This window comes from Pristiophorus japonicus, chromosome 1, assembly GCF_044704955.1.
Source record: "Pristiophorus japonicus isolate sPriJap1 chromosome 1, sPriJap1.hap1, whole genome shotgun sequence".
In the NCBI taxonomy this organism is placed as follows: Eukaryota; Metazoa; Chordata; class Chondrichthyes; family Pristiophoridae; genus Pristiophorus; species Pristiophorus japonicus.
Genome location: NC_091977.1, coordinates 479,448,707 through 479,471,903, shown reverse-complemented (window position 1 = coordinate 479,471,903; position 23,197 = coordinate 479,448,707). Strand labels below are relative to the sequence as shown.

Genomic DNA, 23,197 nt, shown 5'->3' with positions numbered 1-23,197 from the left:
GACTTCCTCCGCAACGCCAGCATGGTGCTAACCGATTAGCCCCCCTCGGCGGACTCAGAGTTAAGGGACTCGGGGGGGCCTGTTCTCTCTCCCCTGAGGAGATTCACATTCTACAGTCCAGCCTCTAAAAGATGCCAGTCTGTGTACAGTACTTGCCGGGTTTGAGTCCCGAGGATGAGTCATCCGCCCAGAGCCGCAGGTCGAGGTCATGAATGCCTGGTTCATGGTGATGGCCTTCTGCAGTGTGACTGTGGTATCCGCAGATAGTAGCCTGTGAAGAAGGCCCTTGTGGCCGATTCTGATGACAAAGATATCCCGCAGCCCTTCAGTGAGGTGTTCGCTGAAATCACACGGTGCCGCCAACTTCCTGAGCTTTGCAGCATATTTCGCGATTTCCTGGCCTTCGGGTCGTCAGAGGGTGTAAAATCGGTGACTGGCTGTGAGGATGCTCTCTTTGGGCTTGAGTTGTTCTTGGATCAGAGTTACAAGCTCCTCGTACATCTTGGTCGTTGTCTTCGCTGGTTCCAGCAAGTCCCTGACGAGGCCATAGACGGTGGGCCCACAACTGATGAGCAGGATAGCTCTGTGCTTATCAGCCAGCGTGGTCGGATCATCGCCTGCCAGGTCGTTTGCTGTGAAGAAATGGTCAAGCCTCTCCACAAAAGCGTCCTAATCATCCCCATTGGCGAACTGCTGCAACGTACCAAAGTTAGCCATTTTTTCATGAAAGTCCGTAATCTCGTCGCCAATTGTTATGTCTTTAGATGCTCTGATAATGACTCCATGAGGCAAAATATTGCACCTGAACTGTAGTGACCTTAGTTCATTTAATATAACTCCAGAGTGAGGATACCACATGGCGGACTCCCTTTTATACCTGGGTACCTGTGGTGTATAGATGACCCCTGAGCCTCTGGTGGTGCCAGCAAAGTGTATACATTGTGAATCTTGTTGATGGTACCTCCAGTAAACAAGTCTCCATCTTATGCAACTATACAGTGACTACACAGAGAGTATATCTATAGTGTACATATATAATCTGCCAGTTGTTATGTCTGTAATGTACTTATGAATGACTCCACGAGGCAATGTGTTGTACTCAAACTGTAGTGAGCTTGGTCCTTTATTCCAAGTGAGGCACAAGCATGGTGTGCAGCCTTTTATACTGGGCCCTGACACCAGGGCAGGAAACCCCCGGTCTCCACCAGTTGCACCCTCTAGTGGTGCAAGCATGTATGTACACAGTGTAAACCTTATTGATAGTACATCAGGTAAACAAGTCTCTATCTTATGTAACCACGCAGTGACTACACAGAGAGTACATCCATAGTCTGCATATACATCGACAATCTGTAAAATCTTCCCAGTCTTCTCCCTCCAGGGTTCCAACAGTGCTCATTTTTTTTGTGTGCATGAAAGTTCATATTGTGCCTCGTGGCCAAATGTTGCATATGCAATAACTCAATAGGCTTAGTACCGTGAATTCAATCAGGTGCGACCTGACTCTACTTTATTAGCTCTCAAAGTCAGGATTAAACATGGAGGCTTTCTTTATATGTAAGGGCTGCACATGTGTGTCTGTGGCCCAATGACCTCCGATGGTCGCTCCCCCTGGTGGCAGTAAATCCAGGCATACATACATTACAAGGGAGGAGGGACTTCAGTTATGTAGAGAGACTGGAGAAGCTGGGGTTGTTCTCCTTAGAGCAGAGAAGGTTAAGAGGAGATAGAGGTGTTCAAAATCATGAATGGTTTTGCTAGAGTAAATAAGAAGAAACTGTTTTCCATGGCATAAGGGTTGGTAACCAGATGACACAGATTTAAGGTGATTGGCTAAAGAACCAGAGGCGACATTTGGAAAACAAGCGAGTTATTGTGATCTGGAATGCACTACCTGAAAGGGTGGTGGAAGCAAATTAAACATCAACTTTCAAAAGGGAATTGGATGAACACTTTAAGGGAATAAATTTACAGGGCTATGGGGAAAGAGCAGGGGAATATGACTAATTGGATAGCTCCACCAAAGAGCCGACACTGCCATTATGGGCCAAATGGTATCCCTCTGTGTGGTATCATGCTATCCCTGATGGCTAAGATGGCCGCCAGGGTGGTAGTTCCCCCACTCCAAACAACTCCCACCAGCTCTTGGCAACTTTCAACCCCCCAACCTTTCCAACATACATACCAAACCAAATAGACCCTAATAGGGGGTCCTAAGCACGTAAACCCAAACCCTTACCCCTTACCCTAGTCCCATCCCTGCGAGTCCCACAAGTTCGGGCCTACCTCAGGCTTCCCACCACATCATCTATCGGCAACCTCCTGCGACCCCAAATGACCTCCGACAACGATGACGACCTCCGGCGAGTCCCACGTGTTTGGGCCATTCGGGCCTATCGCAGGCTTCCCACCATATCACCCATCAGTGACCCCCGATGATCTCCGGCATCCTCCAGCGACCTCTGACATCCCCCAGCGAACTCTGACATCCCCTGGCGACCTCCGTCGACCTCCAATGACCCCCGACGTCCTTCGACGACCCCCAGCGACCTCCGACGTCCTCCGGAGGCGGCGTCCTCGACCTGGACCTGACGATCGGGCCTCCACCCCCCCCCCTCCAGCGGTGATCAGAACACCTCCAGCGACGGCAGATGGGCCTCTCCTCCACGACGGAGTCTGGGTCCCTTCAGCGATGACTGGACCTTCCGTGGCAACAGACAACCTCCTCCTCAACGACGACCAGGTCCCCCTCTCCCACGTCAGCAATTGGCCTCCTCTCCTCCTTCAGTGACGACTGGAGCTCTCCTTCCTCACTGGCGACCTGGCCTCTTCTCCACCTCCAACATGTGGTGAGTTCCATGGCTGTGACCCCCTGCCCACCCACCCTGAACCCCAGTGGGCCACTGACCCTCCCAATGCCTGCCCCCACCAGACCTCGGATCACCTACCACCAAGGGCGCTACCCAGCGCCGAGCCTGCGGCCAACATCTTGCTGTAGGCAACTAGGCCCATAGAGCAGTGCCTGGTCTCCAGTTGTCTTGGACCCCCTTGCCACTGGATCAAGACCTCGCTCAGCTAAGCCCGTGTGGTAGCCGGTGTGCAACAACCCCCCTCGTTAAAAGAACTTACGCGCAGGCTTCTTCCACTCCGTTAACATGAAATTCGGGACCTGGAACATCAGCACCCTCATGGACAACCCCAACAGCGACAGGCCGGAACGCCGCACCGCCATAGTTGCCCGGGAACTTAGACGCTTTGATATCGACATCGCCGCCCTAAGTGAGACCCGGTGGGCAGGGGAAGGCCAGCTCAAGGAACAAGGTGGAGGTTACACCTTCTTCTGGAAAGGGAAATCAGAGGAAGAATGCCAACTCCACGGAGTCGGCTTCGCCATCAAAAATGAGCTGGTTGACTGCCTCAACGAATGCCTCATGACTCTTCCACCCACCCTATCCTGGAACCAGTGCGCCACAGTCATCAGTGCGTACGCCCCAACACTCGATGCGACTGATGAGGCCAAAGAGGGTTTTTATTCCAACCTTGAAAAATCCCTGTCCTGCGTCCCCGCAGGTGACAAACTGATCCTCCTCGGTGACTTCAACGCCAGAGTTGGCAAGGACACAGACCTCTGGTGGGGCATGATTGGCAGAGAGGGGCTAGGGAAAGCCAGCTCCAGCGGTACCCTACTCCTGACAAAATGTCTTGAGCACGAACTTGTCATCACCAACACATTGTTCAGCCAAAGGAACAAATACAAGGCAGCGTGGCAACACCTTCGCTCCAAGCACTGGCACCTGCTCCACTATGTCATCGTCCAAGCCAGCGATCGCAAGGTTGTGCACATCACCCGCACTATGATAGAAGCCAACGACTGCTGGACAGACCACTGCCTAATCCAATCCATCATCGACATCAACATAGCTCCAAAGCGGAGGGGGCAGCAGAAGCAGTCAATGCCAGAGCACTTAAGGACCCAGCTAAGAGAGCCCTATACAGCCAGTGCCTCACAGCTAACCTGGCATGCCCTGCCCTCCAGGCCTCCATAACCAGTGCTTGCAAAGAGACACTTGGTCACTCAACCAGGAAACACCAGGACTGGTTTGATGAGAATGATCAGGAGATGCAAGAGCTAATAGATCACAAGCACAGGGTATTTCTGAGCCTTAAGCAACAGCAGCAAAGCAGCATTACAGATGGCTCAAGGCTGAGGTCCAACAAAAAACCCGGGACCTAAAGAACAGGTGGTGGATGGAGGAAGTACAGGAGATACAGCAGCTGGCCGACAACCATGGCGTGCGAGGATTCTTCATCGCAGTCAAGGCCACCGACAGGCCAAACACCCAAGGTCCCACCCCACTGCTGGCCAAGAACGGGGAAACACTCATCAAGGACACCGAGGCAGTCAGGGCCCGCTGGAAGGAGCACTTCGAAGATCTCTTCAATCGAGATTCTGCCTTTGACTCGAGTGTTCTTGACTCCATCCCGCAGCATGCTACCCGCCACCATCTTAGTGAGACCCCAGCACTGCAGGAGGTAGAAAAAGCCATAAGACAGTTTAAAAACAAGGTTACGGGTGCGGATAGAATTCCTGCTGAGGCACTGAAGTATGGCAGAGAGGCACTGCTGGCGCGAATACACGACCTCATCGCTCTCATCTGGAGGGAGGAGAGCATGCTGGGGGATCTCAGAGATGCAGTAATCGTGACCATCTTTAAAAAAGGCGACAAGTCCGACTGTGGCAACTACAGAGGAATCTCCCTATCAGCCACTGGGAAAGTTGTCGCTAGGGTCCTCCTCAACTGTCTTCTCCCTGTGGCTGAGGAGCTCCTCCTGGAGTCACAGTGTGGATTTCGTCCCCTATGGGGAACAACGGACATGATTTTTGCAGCGCGACAGCTACAGGAAAAATGCAGGGAACAGCACCAGCCCTTATACATGGCCTTCTTCGACCTTACAAAGGCCTCTGACACTGTCAACTGCGAGGGTCTATGGAGCGTCCTCCTCCATTTCGGATGCCCCCAAAATTTCATCACCATCCTCCGCCTGCTCCACGGCGACATGCAGACCGTGATCCTTACCAACGGATGCATCACAGACCCAATCCACGTCCGGATCAGGGTCAAACAGGACTGCGTCATCGCCCCAACCCTCTTCTCAATCTTTCTCGCCACCATGCTCTACCTCACAGTCAACAAGCTCCCCGCTGGAGTGGAACTAAACTACATAACCAGTGGGAACCTGTTCAACCTGTGCTGTCTCCAGGCCAGATCCAAGACCACCCCAACCTCTGTCATCGAGCTACACTACGCGGACGACGCCTGCGTCTGCACACATACAGAGGCTGAACTCCAGGACGTAGTCGACGTATTTACTGAGGCATACGAAAGCATGGGCCTTACGCTAAACATCCGTAAGACAAAGGTCCTCCACCAGCCTGTCCTTGCCGCACAGCACTGTCCCCCAGTCATCAAGATCCACGGCGCAACCCTGGACACCTTGGACCACTTCCCATATCTCGGGAGCCTCCTATCAACAAGAGCAGGCATCGACGATGAGATCCAACACCGCCTCCAGTGCACTAGTGCAGCCTTCGGCTGCCTGAGGAAAAGAGTGTTTGAAGACCAGGCCCTCAAAACTGCCACCAAGCTCATGGTCTTCAGGGCTGTAGTAATACCCGCCCTCGTGTATGGCTCAGAGACATGGACCATGTACAGCAGACATCTCAAGTCGCTGGAGAAATATCACCAACGATGTCTCCGCAAGATCCTACAAATCCCCTGGGAGGACAGGTGCACCAACATCAGCGTCCTCGTCCAGGCCAACATCCCCAGCAGTGAAGCACTGACCACACTCAATCAGCTCTGCTGGGCAGGCCACATAGTTCGGATGCCAAACACAAGACTCCCAAAGCAAATGCTCTACTCGGAGCTCCTTCACAGCAAATGAGCCAAAGGTGAGCAGCGGAATCTGAGGAAGGACGTTCTTGTTATTGAGGGAGTGCAGCGAAGATTCACCAGACTGATTCCAGGAATGGCTGGACTGACATATGAGGAGTGACTGGATCAACTGGGCCTTTATTCACTGGAGTTTAGAAGGATGAGAGGGGATCTCATAGAAACATATACAATTCTGACAGGACTGGACAAGTTAGATACATGAAGAATGTTCCCGATGTTGGGGAAGTCCAGAACCAGGGGACACAGTCTAAGGATAAGGGGTAAGCCATTTAGGACTGAGATGAGGAGAAACTTCTTCACTCAGAGAGTTGTTAACCTGTGGAATTCCCTACCGCAGAGAGTTGTTGATGCCAGTTCGTTGGATATATTCAAGAGGGAGTTAGATGTGGCCCTTACAGCTAAAGGCATCAAGGAATATGGAGAGAAAGCAGGAAAGGGGTACTGAGGTGAATGATCAGCCATGATCTTATTGAATGGTGGTGCAGGCTCAAAGGGCCGAATGGCCTACTCCTCCACCTATTTTCTATGTTTCTATGTTACAAGGACATCTTCAAAGCTTCCCTGATAAAGTGCGACATCCCCACTGACACCTGGGAGTCCCTGGCCCAAGACCTAAGTCTTGGGCCTAAGTGGAAGAAGTGCATCTGAGAGGGCGCTGAGCACCTTGAGTCTCAACGCCGAGAGCATGCAGAAATCAAGCGCAGGCAGTGGAATGAACGTGCGGCAAACCAGTCCCACCCACCCCTTCCCTCAATGACTATCTGATCCACCTGTGACAGAGTCTGTGGCTACCGTATTGGACTGTTCAGCCACCAAAGAACTCAATTCAGGAGTGGAAGCAAGTCTTCCTCGATTCCGAGGGACTGCCTATGATGATGATCATTCTATAATTCTCGGAGATCTAATGGAGGTGTTCAAAATTATGAGGGGTTTTCATAAGGTAAATTGGGAAAAATAATTTCCTCTGGTCAATAATCGAGAATAAATTTAAGATCATCAGCAAAAGGACAAAAGGAGAGAGGTTACGAGAGTATTGTTGGGACACTGACTGCCCGACCAGATACAGTGATGGAATCGTTTTTAAAAGGGAAGTCATAAATATTTGAAGAAGAAAAATTTTAAAGGATATTGGGAAAATAGGAGTAACAGACAGCTTATTCAGAAAGCTCACAAAGATGGGCCGAACAGCCTCCTTTTGCACCATAAAATTCTCTAATTCTAGAACGAAAGTTACCCAGAAGACAAAGAATGGCCAAGACTGAATTACTTCAGTAAAACATCTGAGCACGTAACATTGACAGTGAGAGTCAGAGTTTGACTGATGTCCAGTCTGTAAGAATGTTTGCATTAGACTCTCAGCCCCAATGCTCTCCTGCCTCTCGCGAGAGCAGTGTTCCACAGGCACCATATCTTTCCCAAGGAACCACTCTTTGTGTGTGAGTATCAGAAGCCTATTCGAGGGGCTCACAGCCAAGCCCAATTCTGTCCTTACTCAATCATGCTGGGAGAGAACAGGATGGGATTCAGCTGTGATTCTACCATGGTACAATAGGGCTGCTGACCCTCACTGTTGGGTGGCAGTGTGAGCTGTGAGGAGGATGCTAAGAGGCTGCAGAGTGACTTGGACAGGTTAGGTGAGTGGGCAAATACATGGCAGATGCGGTATACTGTAGATAAATGTGAGGTTATCCACTTTGGTGGTAAAAACAGGAAGGCAGATTATTATCTGAATGGTGACAGATTAGGAAAAGGGAAGGTGCAACGAGACCTGGGTGTCATGGTACATCAGTCATTGAAAGTTGGCATGCAGGTACAGCAGGTGGTGAAGAAGGCAAATGGCATGTTTGCCTTCATAGCAAGAGGATTTGAGTATAGGAGCAGGGAGGTCTTACTACAGTTGTACAGGGCCTTAGTGAGGCCACACCTTGAATATTGTGTACAGTTTTGGTCTCGTAATCTGAGGAAGGACATTCTTGCTATTGAGGGAGTGCAGCGAAGGTTCACCAGACTGATTCCCGGGATGACAGGACTGACATATGAAGAAAGACTGGATCGACTTGGCTTATATTCAATGGAATTTAGAAGAATGAGAGGGGATCTCATAGAAACATATAAAATTCTGACGGGATTGGACAGGTTAGATGCAGGAAGAATGTTCCTGGTGTTGGGGAAGTCCAGAACCAGGGGTCACAGTCTACGGATATGGTGTAAGCCATTTAGGACTGAGGTGAGGAGAAACTTCTTTACTCAGAGAGTTGTGAACCTGTGGAATTCTCTACCACAGAAAGTTGTTGAGGCCAGTTCATTAAATATATTCAAAAGGGAGTTAGATGTGGTCCTTACGGCTAAAAGGATCAAGGGGTATGAAGAGAAAGCAGGAATGGGGTACTGAAGTTGCATGATCAGCCATGATCATATTGAATGGTGGTGCAGGCTCGAAGGGTCAAATGGCCTACTCCTGCACCTATTTTCTATGTTTCTATGTCCATGATCACCTTGGGCATTTGGGCAAGGGGCACAATCGTCTGCGCCTGACGGCACCTTTAGTAGAGGAGGGGGAGAGAGAGAGAGAGTTCAATGTCCTTGTATGTTCTGTTCGTTCTACCAGCCCCGCGTTGGTCTCCATTCAGCCACAATCCTCCCTTCTGAGTGCACGTAGTAGATGGGATGCATTGCTGCAGTGGCACAGGCCTGCAGAGTGGGGAAAAGTGATAAAGGGATAGAGAGAAACAATGAGAGAGGGAGACCGAGAGGGAGAGGAGAGAAACAGATAGAGGGTGAGAATGAGAGGGAAGAGGGAGAGGGTGAGAAATAGAGGGGAAAAAGTGGGAGAGAGAGATGGAGGAAGAGAGACGTAGAGCGAGAGAGTGAAGAGAGAGAGAGATTGTGAGGGAGGAACATAGTGAGGGAGAGACAGTCAGGAGGGAAGGATAGAGAGGGATAGATAGAGAGAGGGAGAGAGAGTTAAGGAGAGAGAGGGAGATAGATGGAGAGGGAGAGAGAGAAAGAGAGTGAGATAGAGGGAGGGAGGGAGAGAGAGGAGAGAGATGTGAGTTTACTCCAGAATCCGCTCAAAACATATCAGACATTCAAAAAGAAACACTTCATCCGAGTAGCAAATTCCCAACTGTCCCTTAATCTGGGCAGGAAGCCTGGGAGTGGGGCAGAGGTGATCTGGAGCAGAGTGTGGGGGTGGGGCAGAGAGGTGTGGGTGGGGCAGAGAGGTGTGGGTGGGGTAGAGAGGTGTGGGTGGGACAGAGGGGTGGGACTGGGGCAGAGAGGTGGAGGTGGTGCAGAGGGGTGGGGGTGGGGCAGAGAGGTGTGGGTGGGGTAGAGAGATGTGGGTGGGGCAGAGGTGGGGTGGGACAGAGAGGTGGATCTGTTGGTCAGGATCATGTCATCGTGAAGCAGGCGGAGGATCGTGACGAACTTTTGAGGGCAGCTGAATTTGTGGAGGACACTCCACGGTCCCTCCCGGTTGACAGTGTCGAAGGCCTTTGTGAGGTCAAAGGCCATGTACTGAGACTGGTGCTGCTCCCTGCACTTTTCTTTAATTTGATGTGTGGTGAAGATCATGCCCATTGTACCCCTTAGTGGGCGGAATTCGCATTGCAACTCTGGGAGAAGCTCTTCAGCCACTGGAAGGCAATTGAGGAGGATTCTTGCGATGACTTTCCCTGTGGCAGACAGCAAGGAAATTCCTCTATAATTACCGCAATCAGACTTGTCACCTTTCTTGAAGATGGTCATGATTACAGTGTCTCTGAGATCTCCTGGCATGTTCTCCTTTTAAATAAGATAAATGAATTCATGGATTCGTGTCAATGGTGCTTCTCTGTCATGCTTTAGTGCTGCAAGAGGGGCCATTAGAGGGAGCAGCGTGCGGTGGCATACCGCTGCAGGGAGCAGCGCGTGTTGCTGCAGGAGGGCGACGGCTGCAAAGCCAGGTCGCTGATTGCAGTCCGGGCAGGAACAGCAGGAGGGGCGAATGGGCAGCAAGAGTCCGTAGAGGGAAGTGACCGGGGCCCAAGAGAGGCATGAATCTGGGGCCCAGAAGAGGCGAGGGCCCAGGGGCAGTACGGACCAGCCCACATTGCGATATGTGTGCGCGCTTGGTCTGTGCAGCAGAGCTGGTCTCCAGTCGTCTTGGTTAATCCTTGACACTGGACCAAGACCTAATTCTGTCAAGCCCATGTGGTGCCTGGTGTGCAACGGCCACCACACGTTAAAAAATCCAAGCACAGGAATCTTCCATCCATCACGATGTAGTTCTGGATCTGGAACATTAAGTCCTTCATTGAAACACCTGTGAACTCATCCCTTTTTGGCGTGGAAGCAAGTCATCCTCGCTTCGAGGGACTGTCTATGATGATGATGATGATGATGATTAGTGCTTTGGCGGGGATTCCATCTGCTCCTGAGGCTTTGTTGTTCTTCAGTTGTCGGATGGCCTTTTCAACCTCATGCCGGGTTGGGGTTGTACTGTGGTGGTGACAGGTAGCATGCTGCGGGATGTAGTCGCGGACACTCGCGTCGAAGACAGAGTCTCAGTTAAGGAGATCTTTGAAGTGCTCCTTCCAGCGAGCACTGACTGCCTCTCTGTCCTTGATGACTACCTCACCGTTCTTGGCCCTCAGTGGGGTAGGACCTTGGGTGCTTGGGCTGCAGATGGTCTTGACTGAGATAAAGAATCCAGGTTGGTTATTTGCTGGATCTCCTGCGCTTTCTCCACCCATCATCTGCTCTTTAGGTCACGAGTTTTATGTTGGACCTCGGCCTTCAGACATCTGTAGGGCTGCTTTCTTGCACTCAAGTTATGTTGCTGTTTCCAGTTCAAGAATGCCTTGCACTTGCGGCTTATTAGCTCCTGGATCTCCTGATCGTTCTCGTCGAACAAGTCTTGATGTTTCCTGGTGGAGTGAGCAAGCGTCTCTTCACAGGTGCTAATTATGGAGGCCTGGAGGGCAGACCAGGCACTGTGGACACTTTGCATCTCCGGTTCACTGGAAGTCGTCAGCTTGGTTGTGAGGCGCTGCTGAATAGGGCTTTCTTAGCAGGGTCGTTGAGTGCTCCAGCGTTGATTTTCCTGCGGCAGCGTTTCTGTTGCGGCCGTTGTTTTGGGGCTACAGTGATGGAAATGACAGAGTGGATTAGGCGGTGGTCAGTCCAGTAGTCGTCAGCTCCTGTCATGGCGCGGGTGATGCAGATGTCCTTGCGGTCCCTTGCACGGACAATGACATGGTCTAGCAGATGCCAGTGCTTGGAGCGAGGGTGTTGCCATGAGACCTTGTATTTGTCTCTCTAACGGAACAAGGTATTGGTTATGACAAGACCATGTTCTAAGCATTTCGTCAGAAGGAGGGTACCTTTGGAGTTGGCTTTCTCTACCCCCTCTCTGCCGATCACACCTCCCCAGAGGTCTGTGTCCTTTTCAACACTGGCATTAAAGTCGCCAAAGAGGATCAGCTTGTCACCCGATGGGGCTCGGGTCAGGGATTGTTCAAGGATAGGCGTGGGGCAGAAAGGTGGGGTTGGGGCAGAGAGGTGGGGGTGGGGCAGAGAGGTGGGGGTAGAGCAGAGAGGTGGGAGTGGGGCAGAGTGTAGGGGTGGGGCAGAGAGGTGGGGGTGGGGCAGAGAGGTGGGAGTGGGGCACCGAGGTGGGGGTGGGGCAGAGAGGTGGGGGTGGGGCAGAGAGGTGGGGGTGGGGCACCGAGGTGGGGGTGGGGCAGAGAGGTGGGGGTGGGGCAGTGAGGTGGGGGTGGGGCAGAGAGGTGAGGGTGAGGTAGAGTGTGGGGGTGGGGCAGAGAGGTGGGAGTGGGGCAGAGAGGTGGGAGTGGGGCAGAGAGGTGGGGGTGGGGCAGAGAGGTGGGGGTGGGGCAGAGCGGTGGCAGTGGGGAGTGAGGTGGGGATGGGGCAGTGAGATGGGAGTGGGGCAGAGAGGTGGGGGTGGGGCAGAGAGGTGGAGGTGGGGCAGTGAGCTGGGAGTGGGGCAGAGAGGTGGGAGTGGGGAGTGAGGTGGGGATGGGGCAGTGAGATGGGAGTGGGGCAGAGAGGTGGGGGTGGGGCAGTGAGATGGGAGTGGGGCAGAGAGGTGGGGGCGGGGACAGAGAGGTGGGGGTGGGGCAGAGAGGTGGGGTGGGGCAGAGAGGTGGGGGTGGGGCAGAGAGGTGGGGGTGAGGCAGAGAGGTGGGGGTGGGGCAGTGAGATGGGAGTGGGACAAGAGGTGGGAGGGGACAGAGAGGTGGGGGTGGTGCTGGGGCAGAGAAGTGGGTGGGGCAGGGAGTGTGAGGGTGGGGGTTGGGCAGAGGTGGGGTGGGGCAAAGAGATGGGTCTGTTGGTCAGGATCATGTCATCGTGAAGCAGGTGGAGGATCGTGATGAACTTTTGAGGGTAGCCGAATTTGTGGAGGACATTCCATAATCCCTCCTGCTTGACAATGTTGAAGGCCTTCGTGAGGTCAAAGAAGGCCATGTATAGAGGCTGATGCTGCTCTTTGCACTTTTCTTGAATTTGATACGTGGTGAAGATCATGTCCATTGTGCCCCTTCGTGGGCGGAATCCGGGAGAAGCTGGGAGAAGTTCTTCAGCCACTGGGAGAAGATGATTGAGGAGGATTCTTGCGATGACTTTCCCTGTGGCAGACAGCAGGGAAACTCCTCTGTAATTACTGCAATCGGACTTGTCGCCTTTCTTGAAGATGGTCACGATTACAGCGTTTCTGAGATCTCCTGGCATGCTTTCCTCCTTCTAAATAAGAGAAAGTAGTTCATAGATTCTCTGCCATGCTTTAGTGCTTTGGTGGGGATTCCATCTGCTCCTGAGGCCTTGTTGTTCTTCAGTTGTCAGATGGCCTTTTCAACCTCATGCTGGGCTGGGGTTGTGCTAAGGTTGTGACAGGTAGCATGCTGCGGGATGTAGTCGAGGACACTCGCGTCGAAGACAGAGTTTCGGTTAAGGAGATCTTCGAAGTGCTCCTTCCAGTGAGCACTGACTGCCTCGCTATCCTTGATGACTACCTCTCCGTTCTTGGCCCTCAGTGGGGTAGGACCTTGGGTGCTTGGGCTGTAGGTTGTCTTGACTGAGATAAAGAATCCACGCACGTGTGGTTGTCGGCTATTTGCTGGATCTCCTGCGCTTTCTCCACCCATCATCTGCTCTTTAGGTCACGAGTTTTATGTTGGACCTCAGCCTTAGACATCTGTAGAGCTGCTTCCTTGCTCTCAAGTTATGTTGCTGTTTCCAGTTCAAGAATGCCTTGCACTTGCGGCTTATTAGCTCCTGGATCTCCTGATCGTTCTCGTCGAACAAGTCTTGATGTTTCCTGGTGGAGTGAGCAAGCGTCTCTTCACAGGTGCTAATTATGGAGGCCTGGAGGGCAGACCAGGCACTGTGGACACTTTGCATCTCCGGTTCACTGGAAGTCGTCAGCTTGGTTGTGAGGCGCTGCTGAATAGGGCTTTCTTAGCAGGGACGTTGAGTGCTCCAGCGTTGATTTTCCTGCGGCAGCGTTTCTGTTGCGGCCGTTGTTTTGGGGCTACAGTGATGGAAATAACAGAGTGGATTAGGCGGTGGTCAGTCCAGTAGTCGTCAGCTCCTGTCATGGCGCGGGTGATGCAGATGTCCTTGCGGTCCCTTGCACGGATGATGACATGGTCTAGCAGATGCCAGTGCTTGGAAGCAAGGGTGTTGCCATGAGACCTTGTATTTGTCTCTCTAACGGAACAAGGTATTGGTTATGACAAGACCATGTTCTAAGCATTTCGTCAGGAGGGTACCTTTGAAATTGGCTTTCTCTACCCCCTCTCTGCCGATCACACCTCCCCAGAGGTCTGTGTCCTTCCAACACTGGCATTAAAGTTGCTCTTTGGGACTCGGGTCAGGGATTATTCAAGGATAGGGGTGGGGCAGAGAGGTGGGGTTGGGGCAGAGAGGTGGAAGTGGGGCGTGGAAATGGGAGTGGGGCAGAGAGGTGGGGGTGAGGCAGAGAGGTGGGGGTGGGGAAGAGAGGTGGGAGTGGGGGTGGGGCAGAGAGGTGGGAGTAGGGCGGAGAGGTGGGGGTGGGGCAGAGAGGTGGGAGTAGGGCAGAGAGGTGGGGGTGGGGCAGAGAGGTGGGAGTAGGGCGGAGAGGTGGGGGTGGGGCAGAGAGGTGGGAGTAGGGCAGAGAGGTGGGAGTGGGGCAGAGAGGTGGGAGTGGGGCAGAGAGGTGGGAGTGGGGCAGAGAGGTGGGAGTGTGGCAGAGAGGTAGGAGTGGGGCAGAGAGGTGGGAGTGGGGCAGAGAGGTGGGAGTGGGGCAGAGAGGTGGGAGTGGGGCAGAGAGGTGGGGGTGAGGCAGAGAGGTGGGAGTGGGGCAGAGAGGTAGGAGTGGGGCAGAGAGGTGGGGGTGAGGCAGAGAGGTGGGAGTGGGGCAGAGAGGTGGGGGTGAGGCAGAGAGGTGGGAGTGGGGCAGAGAGGTGGGAGTGGGGCAGAGAGGTGGGAGTGGGGCAGAGAGGTGGGAGTGGGGCAGAGAGGTGGGAGTGGGGCAGAGAGGTGGGGGTGGGGCAGAGAGGTGGGAGTGGGGCAGAGAGGTGGGGGTGGGGCAGAGAGGTGGGAGTGGGGCAGAGAGGTGGGAGTGGGGCAGAGAGGTGGGAGTGGGGCAGAGAGGTGGGAGTGGGGCAGAGAGGTGGGAGTGGGGCAGAGAGGTGGGAATGGGGCAGAGAGGTGGTGGTGGTGGAGTAGGGAGGTGGTTATTGCCCTACATGGCTAACGCCAAGGTTTGAAACAAGTCACCAGATTTACCCCTTCAATGGGGACCCAATGGGGATCCAGGAATGAACCTCTGGGGAAGGTTCCAATATGCAACACTACTCTCTGTCGGGACAATGACTGGTACACTTCCTGTTTCAATTTCAGATTTCCAGCATACCCTTCAATTCAGTGTTCCCTTCCTTCTACAGTCCACCAGCTTTTAAATCCCGGTATGTCTCAGTCACTTGTATTATTCTTTCCTGATTCCACTCTCGCCCACCCCCTTGAACTCATCGACTCTTCCTATCGTATTGGTGTCCCCCACCCCTGTATTATGTAACCATTTGTCGTATGTGAGCTTGGACAGTAAGTGTCGACAGGCTACTCTAGCAGCAGGGGCGCTCGATTCTGATCAGGGATCTCTAGCCTCCCTCCTTTCTAAACCTAGGGATGCACAGTGCCCTTCCCTAATACCTCCGAGCTGAGACCAGGTGTTGAACCCAGGACCTTCCCGGTGAGTTTGGCCAAATACTATAAGCACATAAGAACAGGACTAGGCCATTCAGCCCCTTGAGCCTGTTCCACCATTCAATTAGATCTGTACCTCTACCTCACTTAGCCGACTTTCAACCAAATCGCTTGATACCCTTACCTGATAAAATTCTATCCATTCCAATCTTAAAAATGTAATTTTCCTAGCATCCACAGCCTTATGGCGGAGAGAGTTCCAGATTTCCACTACCGTTGTGTGAAAAAGTGCTTTCCTGATTGTGTCCTCTTGTTCTGGATTCACCCATCAGAGGAAATAGTTTCTCTACTTTATCGAATCCCTTAATCATTTTAAACACTTCAATCTTCTAAACTCAAGGGAAAACAAGCCACGTTTAGGCAACCTGTCCTCATAATTTAACCCTTTTAGCCCCAGTATTTGGCTGAATCAGCACTGCACCCCCTCCAAGGCCAATATATCCTTCCTGAGGTGCCGAAAACTGAGGTTCTCCAGGTGGGGTCTGACCAAGGCTCATTCGGTATTGCATCTGCTGTGAATCAAAATAAAAACACTGAGGTCTCACACTAACTGCTGAGCTGGCTGGTCAACCAATTCTATAGTGTCTTCTACATTTTAGTCATAAGTACAAAATAATTTATTTTGCTTCTGAAGGCAAATTAAAATAAATTAAATAAACAAGTAATTTGCTCCCTCTGATGTGTAAAGCAGGGTCTTTATTTCGGAGGAAATTACAAGGTGGTATGTAAGTCTGTACATCAGTCAGTACCAGAGAGGGCAGTGAGGAGCCCACTGTGACAGGGAGCACAATTTCACGTCACTCGATCCCCTTGCTCTCTTTGTGTACCCTGTTCCTTTCCAATTTTCTTCCTCCATTTCCTGAAGGTGGCGTGTCTTCCTGAGAGACAGTCCCACCAGTATCAACTGCTACCTCGCCCATTTTTCATGTGTCAACCTACGCAATGAGTATCAGTAAACTATTTGACTATGAAGGGCATCATAGCCAAGTCCCATTCTGTGATATCTGCTGGTAGGTGTGTGATTGAGAGCGTGTGTTTTTGTATATACCCAAGCGTGTGTGTTTGTGTGTGCATGTGAAGCTGAGGAGTGTGTGTGAAAGCGTGTGTTTATATATATGTCGGTGAGTAATGCATGAGAATTTGTGAGTGCACATGTCTGTGTACATATGCATGACTGTATAAGTGTCATGTATGTGTGTGTATGAGCGTGTGTGTGTCTGTGCGTGAGCGTGTGAGAGAGTGTGGGTGGAAATTAGTTGCGAAACATCCCTGAATGATCACTTGAGTGAGATATTGGCAGGTGACTGGTGCACGTAGGATCAAGAACCAAAGGTGGTAAAACTGGGGAGAAACATTTTGTGAGGGGGTGGGGGGTGTGAGACAGATGAGAAGTACAGGCTACTTCAGAAATTCAACTGAGGAGATTTAGAGTTGCTGACACTGAGACATACACGCGCCGTACAGTACCAGACGGAAGTTAATCGTTCCCTTTCACTTGGTGTAATATCCTGATTCAAAGTCGACACGCAAACACACTCTCAGACACACACACTCTGACATACACATACACTCTCAGACACACACATGAACTCTCAGACACACACACGCACATTCAGACACACACATACTCTCAGACACACACACACATACACTCTCAGACAGACACATACACTCTCAGACACACACATGCACACTCAGACATACACACACACACACACACACTTTCAGACATACACATGCACACTCAGACATACACACTCTCAGACACACACACGCACTCTCAGACACACACACACACTCTCAGACACACACACACACGCACTCTCAGACACACACATACACACTCAGACACACATACACTCTCAGACATACACACATACTCTCAGACACATACATACACTCTCAGAGACACACACACACACACACACGCACTCTCAGACACACACATACACACTCAGACACACATACACTCTCACACACACTCTCAGACACACGCACACACACACTCTCAGACACACACACACTCTCACAGACACACACACTCTCAGACACACGCACACACACACTCTCAGACACACACATACACTCTCAGAGACACACACACTCTCAGACACACACACATACACTCTCAGACACACACACGCACTCTCAGACACACACACACACACTCTCAGACACACACAGGAATGGGAATCGTGGTCGATTATCCCCTCCTGAGCTCAGTTACGTTGCGGCCAGTCACAGTGCCACCTCAGCTGTGATCGGCTAACTCAGAGATCGAGCGAGAGACTGTCCATCCCCAGGTGGCCCAGTACTACACTGGGTGAGGCATTGCCCAATGAGACATTACCAGATCTCCATTCAAGGAGCAGAGCTAAGAGTCAGCACTGGGAGCAATGGGCCCAAGTTCCTGCTTTCTGGAAAAACGGTGCATCTCGATAAGGTGCGCCGACTTTCTGGAAGAAAAAGGGCGGCGAAAACTTACCTAGTGATTCTCCGGTCTCCTCAGGATGTCTTTGTGCTCGGCGTGGCGCAGCACAAGGGGTCGGGGGCGGAGCCAGGTCCCGGCGTTACAACAGTGCCGGGACCTCTGCACACGCGCACTAGAGTGTGCGTGCATGTGCAGTAGCTCCAGGCCCCCGAGGCTGTGTGGGAGGGGCCCGAAGCATGCCGCCCCTAGCCCTGGCCGAATGGGCTCACTGGGGCGGCGAAGGTCGGACTCGGGCTCCCTCCTCTTCAGCTTCAGCTCCCGCTCCCCCCCACCCCCGCACCCCCCCTCCCCCACCTCCCGTTCAGGTCCCGCTCCGGCGTCCCGCTCCGGCTTCCCCCCCCCTTTCCCCTTCCCCCTCTCCATCCCTACATTCCCCCTCTCCTCTTCCCCCACCCTCTCCTCTTCCCCCCTCTGACTCTCCTCCTCTCCTCTCCCCCCCCCTGACTCCCCTCCTCTTCTCTCCCCCCTCCCTCCCTCCTCCCTCCCTCCTCTCCCCCCTCCCTCTCCTCCTCTTCCCTCCCATCCTCTTCCCCCCTTCTCGTCCCCCCCTCATCATTCTCCCCCCACCCCTCGCTGTCAGAAACACAGAGAGACACTGACAGAGACAGAGAGAGAGACACTGATAGAGAGAGAGAGACACTGACAGAGAGAGAGACACTGACAGAGACAGAGAGAGAGGCACTGATAGAGAGAGAGAGACACTGACAGAGAGAGAGACACTGACAGAGAGAGAGAGAGAGAGAGAGAGACACTGCGGGGGGGGGGAACTCATCCAGGCAATTGGAGAGTATTCCATCGCATTCCTGACTGTGTCTGCACACTATCAATCCAAGACACTTACGTGATAAGGAATGAGTGACATTAAGCTTCCAAGTGGGAACTTGTCAAAATCCAGCTTCCCTGAGGCCGGCTCGATCTTCCCGTGCTCTTGTGTCATTCCCACCAACCTGTAGTGAGAGCGACTAAATTAAAAATAAAACAGTAACATGGTCCCTGGAACTGCTGGGAAATGGCTCACTCTTCCGGGTTAAGGCCTTCTCCCATCCCCCCAACAAGTTCCTGCATCCACCCCCAAGTGCCTAACCTTTCCACCACCCCCAGCCCAGGTTTCAGACCTCCCCACTCCCAAGTTCCTGATCTTCGCCCCCTGCCCAGGTTCCTGACCTTCGCTCCCTGCCCAAGTTCCTGACCTTTTCTTCCTGCCCAAGTTCCTGACCTTTGCCCCCTGCCCAAGTACCTGACCTTCGCCCCCTGCCCAAGTACCTGACCTTCGCCCCCTGCCCAAGTTCCTGACCTTCGCCCCCTGCCCAAGTTCCTGACCTTCTCCCCCTGCCCAAGTTCCTGACCTTCTCCCCCTGCCCAAGTACCTGACCTTCTCCCCACTTCCAAGTTCCTGACCTTCGCCCCCTGCCCAAGTACCTGACCTTCTCCCCACTCCCAATACCTGACCTTCACCCCCTGTCCAAGTACCTGACCTTCGCCCTCTGCCCAAGTTCCTGACCTTCGCCCCGTGCCCAGGTTCCTGACCTTCGCTCCCTGCCCAAGTTCCTGACCTTCGCCCCCTGCCCAAGTACCTGACCTTCTCTTCCTACCCAAGTTCCTGACCTTCTCCCCCTGCCCAAGTACCTGACCTTCTTCCCCTGCCCAAGTTACTGACCTTCGCTCCCTGCCCAAGTACCTGACCTTTGCTCCCTGCCCAGGCTCCTGACCTTCGCTCCCTGCCCAAGTTCCTGACCTTCTCCCCCTGCCCAAGTACCTGACCTTCGCTCCCTGCCCAGGTTTCTGACCTTCGCTCCCTGCCCAAGTTCCTGACCTTCTCCCCCTGCCCAAGTACCTGACCTTCGATCCCTGCCCAGGTTCCTGACCTTCGCTCCCTGCCCAGGTTCCTGACCTTCGCTCCCTGCCCAGGTTCCTGACCTTCGCTCCCTGCCCAAGTTCCTGACCTTCGCTCCCTGCCCAAGTACCTGACCTTCGCTCCCTGCCCAGGTTTCTGACCTTCGCTCCCTGCCCAGGTTCCTGACCTTCGCTCCCTGCCCAGGTTCCTGACCTTCGCTCCCTGCCCAAGTTCCTGACCTTCTCCCCCTGCCCAAGTTCCTGACCTTCGCTCCCTGCCCAAGTACCTGACCTTCGCGCCCTGCCCAAGTACCTGACCTTCTCCCCCTGCCCAAGTTCCTGACCTTCTCCCCCTGCCCAAGTACCTGACCTTCTCCCCCTGCCCAAGTTCCTGACCTTCTCTTCCTGCCCAAGTACCTGACCTTCTACCCCTGCCCAAGTTCCTGACCTTCTCCCCCTGCCCAAGTTCCTGACCTTCGCTCCCTGCCCAAGTACCTGACCTTCACCCCCTGCCCAAGTAACTGACCTTCGCCCCCTGCCCAAGTTCATGACCTTCTCCCCCTGCCCAAGTTCCTGACCTTCGCTCCCTGCCCAAGTACCTGACCTTCGCCCCCTGCCCAAGTACCTGACCTTCGCCCCCTGCCCAAGTTCCTGACCTTCGCTCCCTGCCCAAGTTCCTGACCTTCTCCCCCTGCCCAAGTACCTGACCTTCTCCCCCTGCCCAAGTACCTGACCTTCGCCCCCTGCCCAAGTTCCTGACCTTCGCTCCCTGCCCAAGTTCCTGACCTTCGCTCCCTGCCCAAGTTCCTGACCTTCTCCCCCTGCCCAAGTTCCTGACCTTCGCTCCCTGCCCAAGTTCCTGACCTTCGCCCCCTGCCCAAGTTCCTGACCTTCGCTCCCTGCCCAAGTTCCTGACCTTCTCCCCCGCCCAAGTTCCTGACCTTCTCCCCCTGCCCAAGTTCCTGACCTTCGCCCCCTGCCCAAGTTCCTGACCTTCGCTCCCTGCCCAAGTTCCTGACCTTCACTCCCTGCCCAAGTTCCTGACCTTCGCTCCCTGCCCAAGTTCCTGACCTTCTCCCCCTGCCCAAGTTCCTGACCTTCTCCCCCTGCCCAAGTTCCTGACCTTCGCCCCCTGCCCAAGTTCCTGACCTTCGCTCCCTGCCCAAGTTCCTGACCTTCACTCCCTGCCCAAGTTCCTGACCTTCTCCCCCTGCCCAAGTTCCTGACCTTCGACCCCTGCCCAGGTTTCTGACCTTCGCTCCCTGCCCAAGTTCCTGACCTTCTCCCGCTGCCCAAGTACCTGACCTTCTCCCCCTGCCCAAGTTCCTGACCTTCTCTTCCTGCCCAAGTACCTGACCTTCTACCCCTGCCCAAGTTCCTGACCTTCTCCCCCTGCCCAAGTTCCTGACCTTCGCTCCCTGCCCAAGTACCTGACCTTCACCCCCTGTCCAAGTAACTGACCTTCGCCCCCTGCCCAAGTTCCTGACCTTCTCCCCCTGCCCAAGTTCCTGACCTTCTCCCCCTGCCCAAGTACCTGACCTTCGCCCCCTGCCCAAGTACCTGACCTTCGCCCCCTGCCCAAGTTCCTGACCTTCGCTCCCTGCCCAAGTTCCTGACCTTCTCCCCCTGCCCAAGTTCCTGACCTTCTCCCCCTGCCCAAGTACCTGACCTTCGCCCCCTGCCCAAGTTCCTGACCTTCGCTCCCTGCCCAAGTTCCTGACCTTCGCTCCCTGCCCAAGTTCCTGACCTTCTCCCCCTGCCCAAGTTCCTGACCTTCGCTCCCTGCCCAAGTTCCTGACCTTCGCCCCCTGCCCAAGTTCCTGACCTTCGCTCCCTGCCCAAGTTCCTGACCTTCTCCCCCGCCCAAGTTCCTGACCTTCTCCCCCTGCCCAAGTTCCTGACCTTCGCCCCCTGCCCAAGTTCCTGACCTTCGCTCCCTGCCCAAGTTCCTGACCTTCACACCCTGCCCAAGTTCCTGACCTTCGCTCCCTGCCCAAGTTCCTGACCTTCTCCCCCTGCCCAAGTTCCTGACCTTCTCCCCCTGCCCAAGTTCCTGACCTTCGCCCCCTGCCCAAGTTCCTGACCTTCGCTCCCTGCCCAAGTTCCTGACCTTCACTCCCTGCCCAAGTTCCTGACCTTCTCCCCCTGCCCAAGTTCCTGACCTTCGACCCCTGACCAAGTTCCTGACCTTCTCCCCCAGGGCAGGTCACACGTCCGCAGATGACTCAGGGTCCACCATCAAGGGTGATGAATCCAAACCGTGGTCTGGGGTACATTTCGACTATGCAGGCCCGTTCTTGGGTAAAATGTTCCTTGTGGTTGTAGACACGTACTCCAAGTGGATTGAATGTGAGATAATGTCGGCTATTGACTTTGGGGGGGGGGGGCGAAGTGTTGTGTTATATATGGACTTGTATTTACTCTGTTCAGCCCACCAGAGGGCTCATCTCCTGGCATCCCAAGGGATCCCATAATCCCTTGGGAGCACAGGTATTTAAGGAAGTTTCACGTGGAGAAGCGACTCTGGAGACCTGCAATAAAAGACTACGGTCACACTTTACTTTGAGCTTACAGTGTTCAGTCTGACTCTTCCTCCATACATGACAAAATCTGTACGCAGTATTCTAGGTGGCCTCACCAATACCCTGTATAACTGTGGCAAGACTTCTCTGCTTTTATACTCCATCCCCTTTGCAATAAAGGCAAAGATTCCATTGGCCTTCCTGATCAATTGTTGTACCTTTTGTGTTTCATGCACAAGTACCCCCAGGTCCTGCTGGACTGCAACACTTTGCAAATATTTTCCATTTAAATAATAACTTTCTCTTTGATTTTTTTCTGCCAAAGTGCATGACCTCACACTTTCCAACATTATATTCCATCTGACAAATTTTTGCCCACTCACTTAGCCTGTCTATGTCCTTTTGCAGATTATTTCTGTCCTCCTCACACATTGCTTTTCCTCCCATCTTTGTATCATCAGCAAACTTGGCTACGTTACACTCAGTCCCTTCTTCCAAGTCATTAATATAGATTGTAAATAGTTGGGGTCCCAGCACTGATCCCTGTGGCACCCCACTAGTTACTGATTGCCAACCCGAGAATGAACCATTTATCCCGACTCTCTGTGTTCTGTTAGTTAGCCAACCCTCTATCCATGCTAATATATTAACCCCAACCCCGTGAAATTTTATCTTGTGCAGTAACCTTTTATGTGGCACCTTGTCAAATGCCTTCTGGAAGTTCAAATACATCACATCCACCGGTTCCCCTTTATCCACCCTGTCTGTTGCATCCTCAAAGAATTCCAGCAAATTTTTCAAATATGACTTCTCCTTCATATATCCATGCTGACTCTTCCTGACTGAATTTTGCTTTTCCAAATGTCCTGCTACTGCTTCTTTAATAATTGACTCCAACATTTTTCCAACCACAGATATTAGGCAAACTGGTCTATAGTTTTCTGCTTTTTGTCTGCCTCCTTTTTTAAATAGGGGAGTTACATTTGCAGTTTTCCAATCTGCTGGGACCTCCCCAAAATCCAGGGAATTTTGGTAAATTACAACCAATGAATCCACTATCCCTCCGGCACTTCTCTTAAGACCCTAGGATGCAAGCCATCAGATCCAGAGGATTTATAGAAACATAGAAACATAGAAATTCA

General features: G+C 53.0%; 1 protein-coding gene across 2 annotated transcripts in view; it reads right to left on the bottom strand.

Annotated features, from left to right (window-relative positions):
* Nucleotides 1–23,197, bottom strand: part of LOC139276724 (D-serine dehydratase) — a 153,550-nt gene that overhangs the window by 20,333 nt on the left and 110,020 nt on the right. Inside the window, exons 7-8 of one of the 2 annotated variants that reach the window (XM_070894713.1) lie at nucleotides 18,542–18,647; nucleotides 8,463–8,648 (exon numbers count right to left, since the gene is read on the bottom strand). In XM_070894713.1, coding sequence (XP_070750814.1) covers nucleotides 8,559–8,648; nucleotides 18,542–18,647 — 196 coding nt within the window. In that variant the 3' untranslated portion in view covers nucleotides 8,463–8,558. Of the gene's footprint in view, nucleotides 1–8,452; nucleotides 8,649–18,541; nucleotides 18,648–23,197 lie in introns of those variants that run through there. The other variant, XM_070894718.1, reaches the window with a different exon arrangement.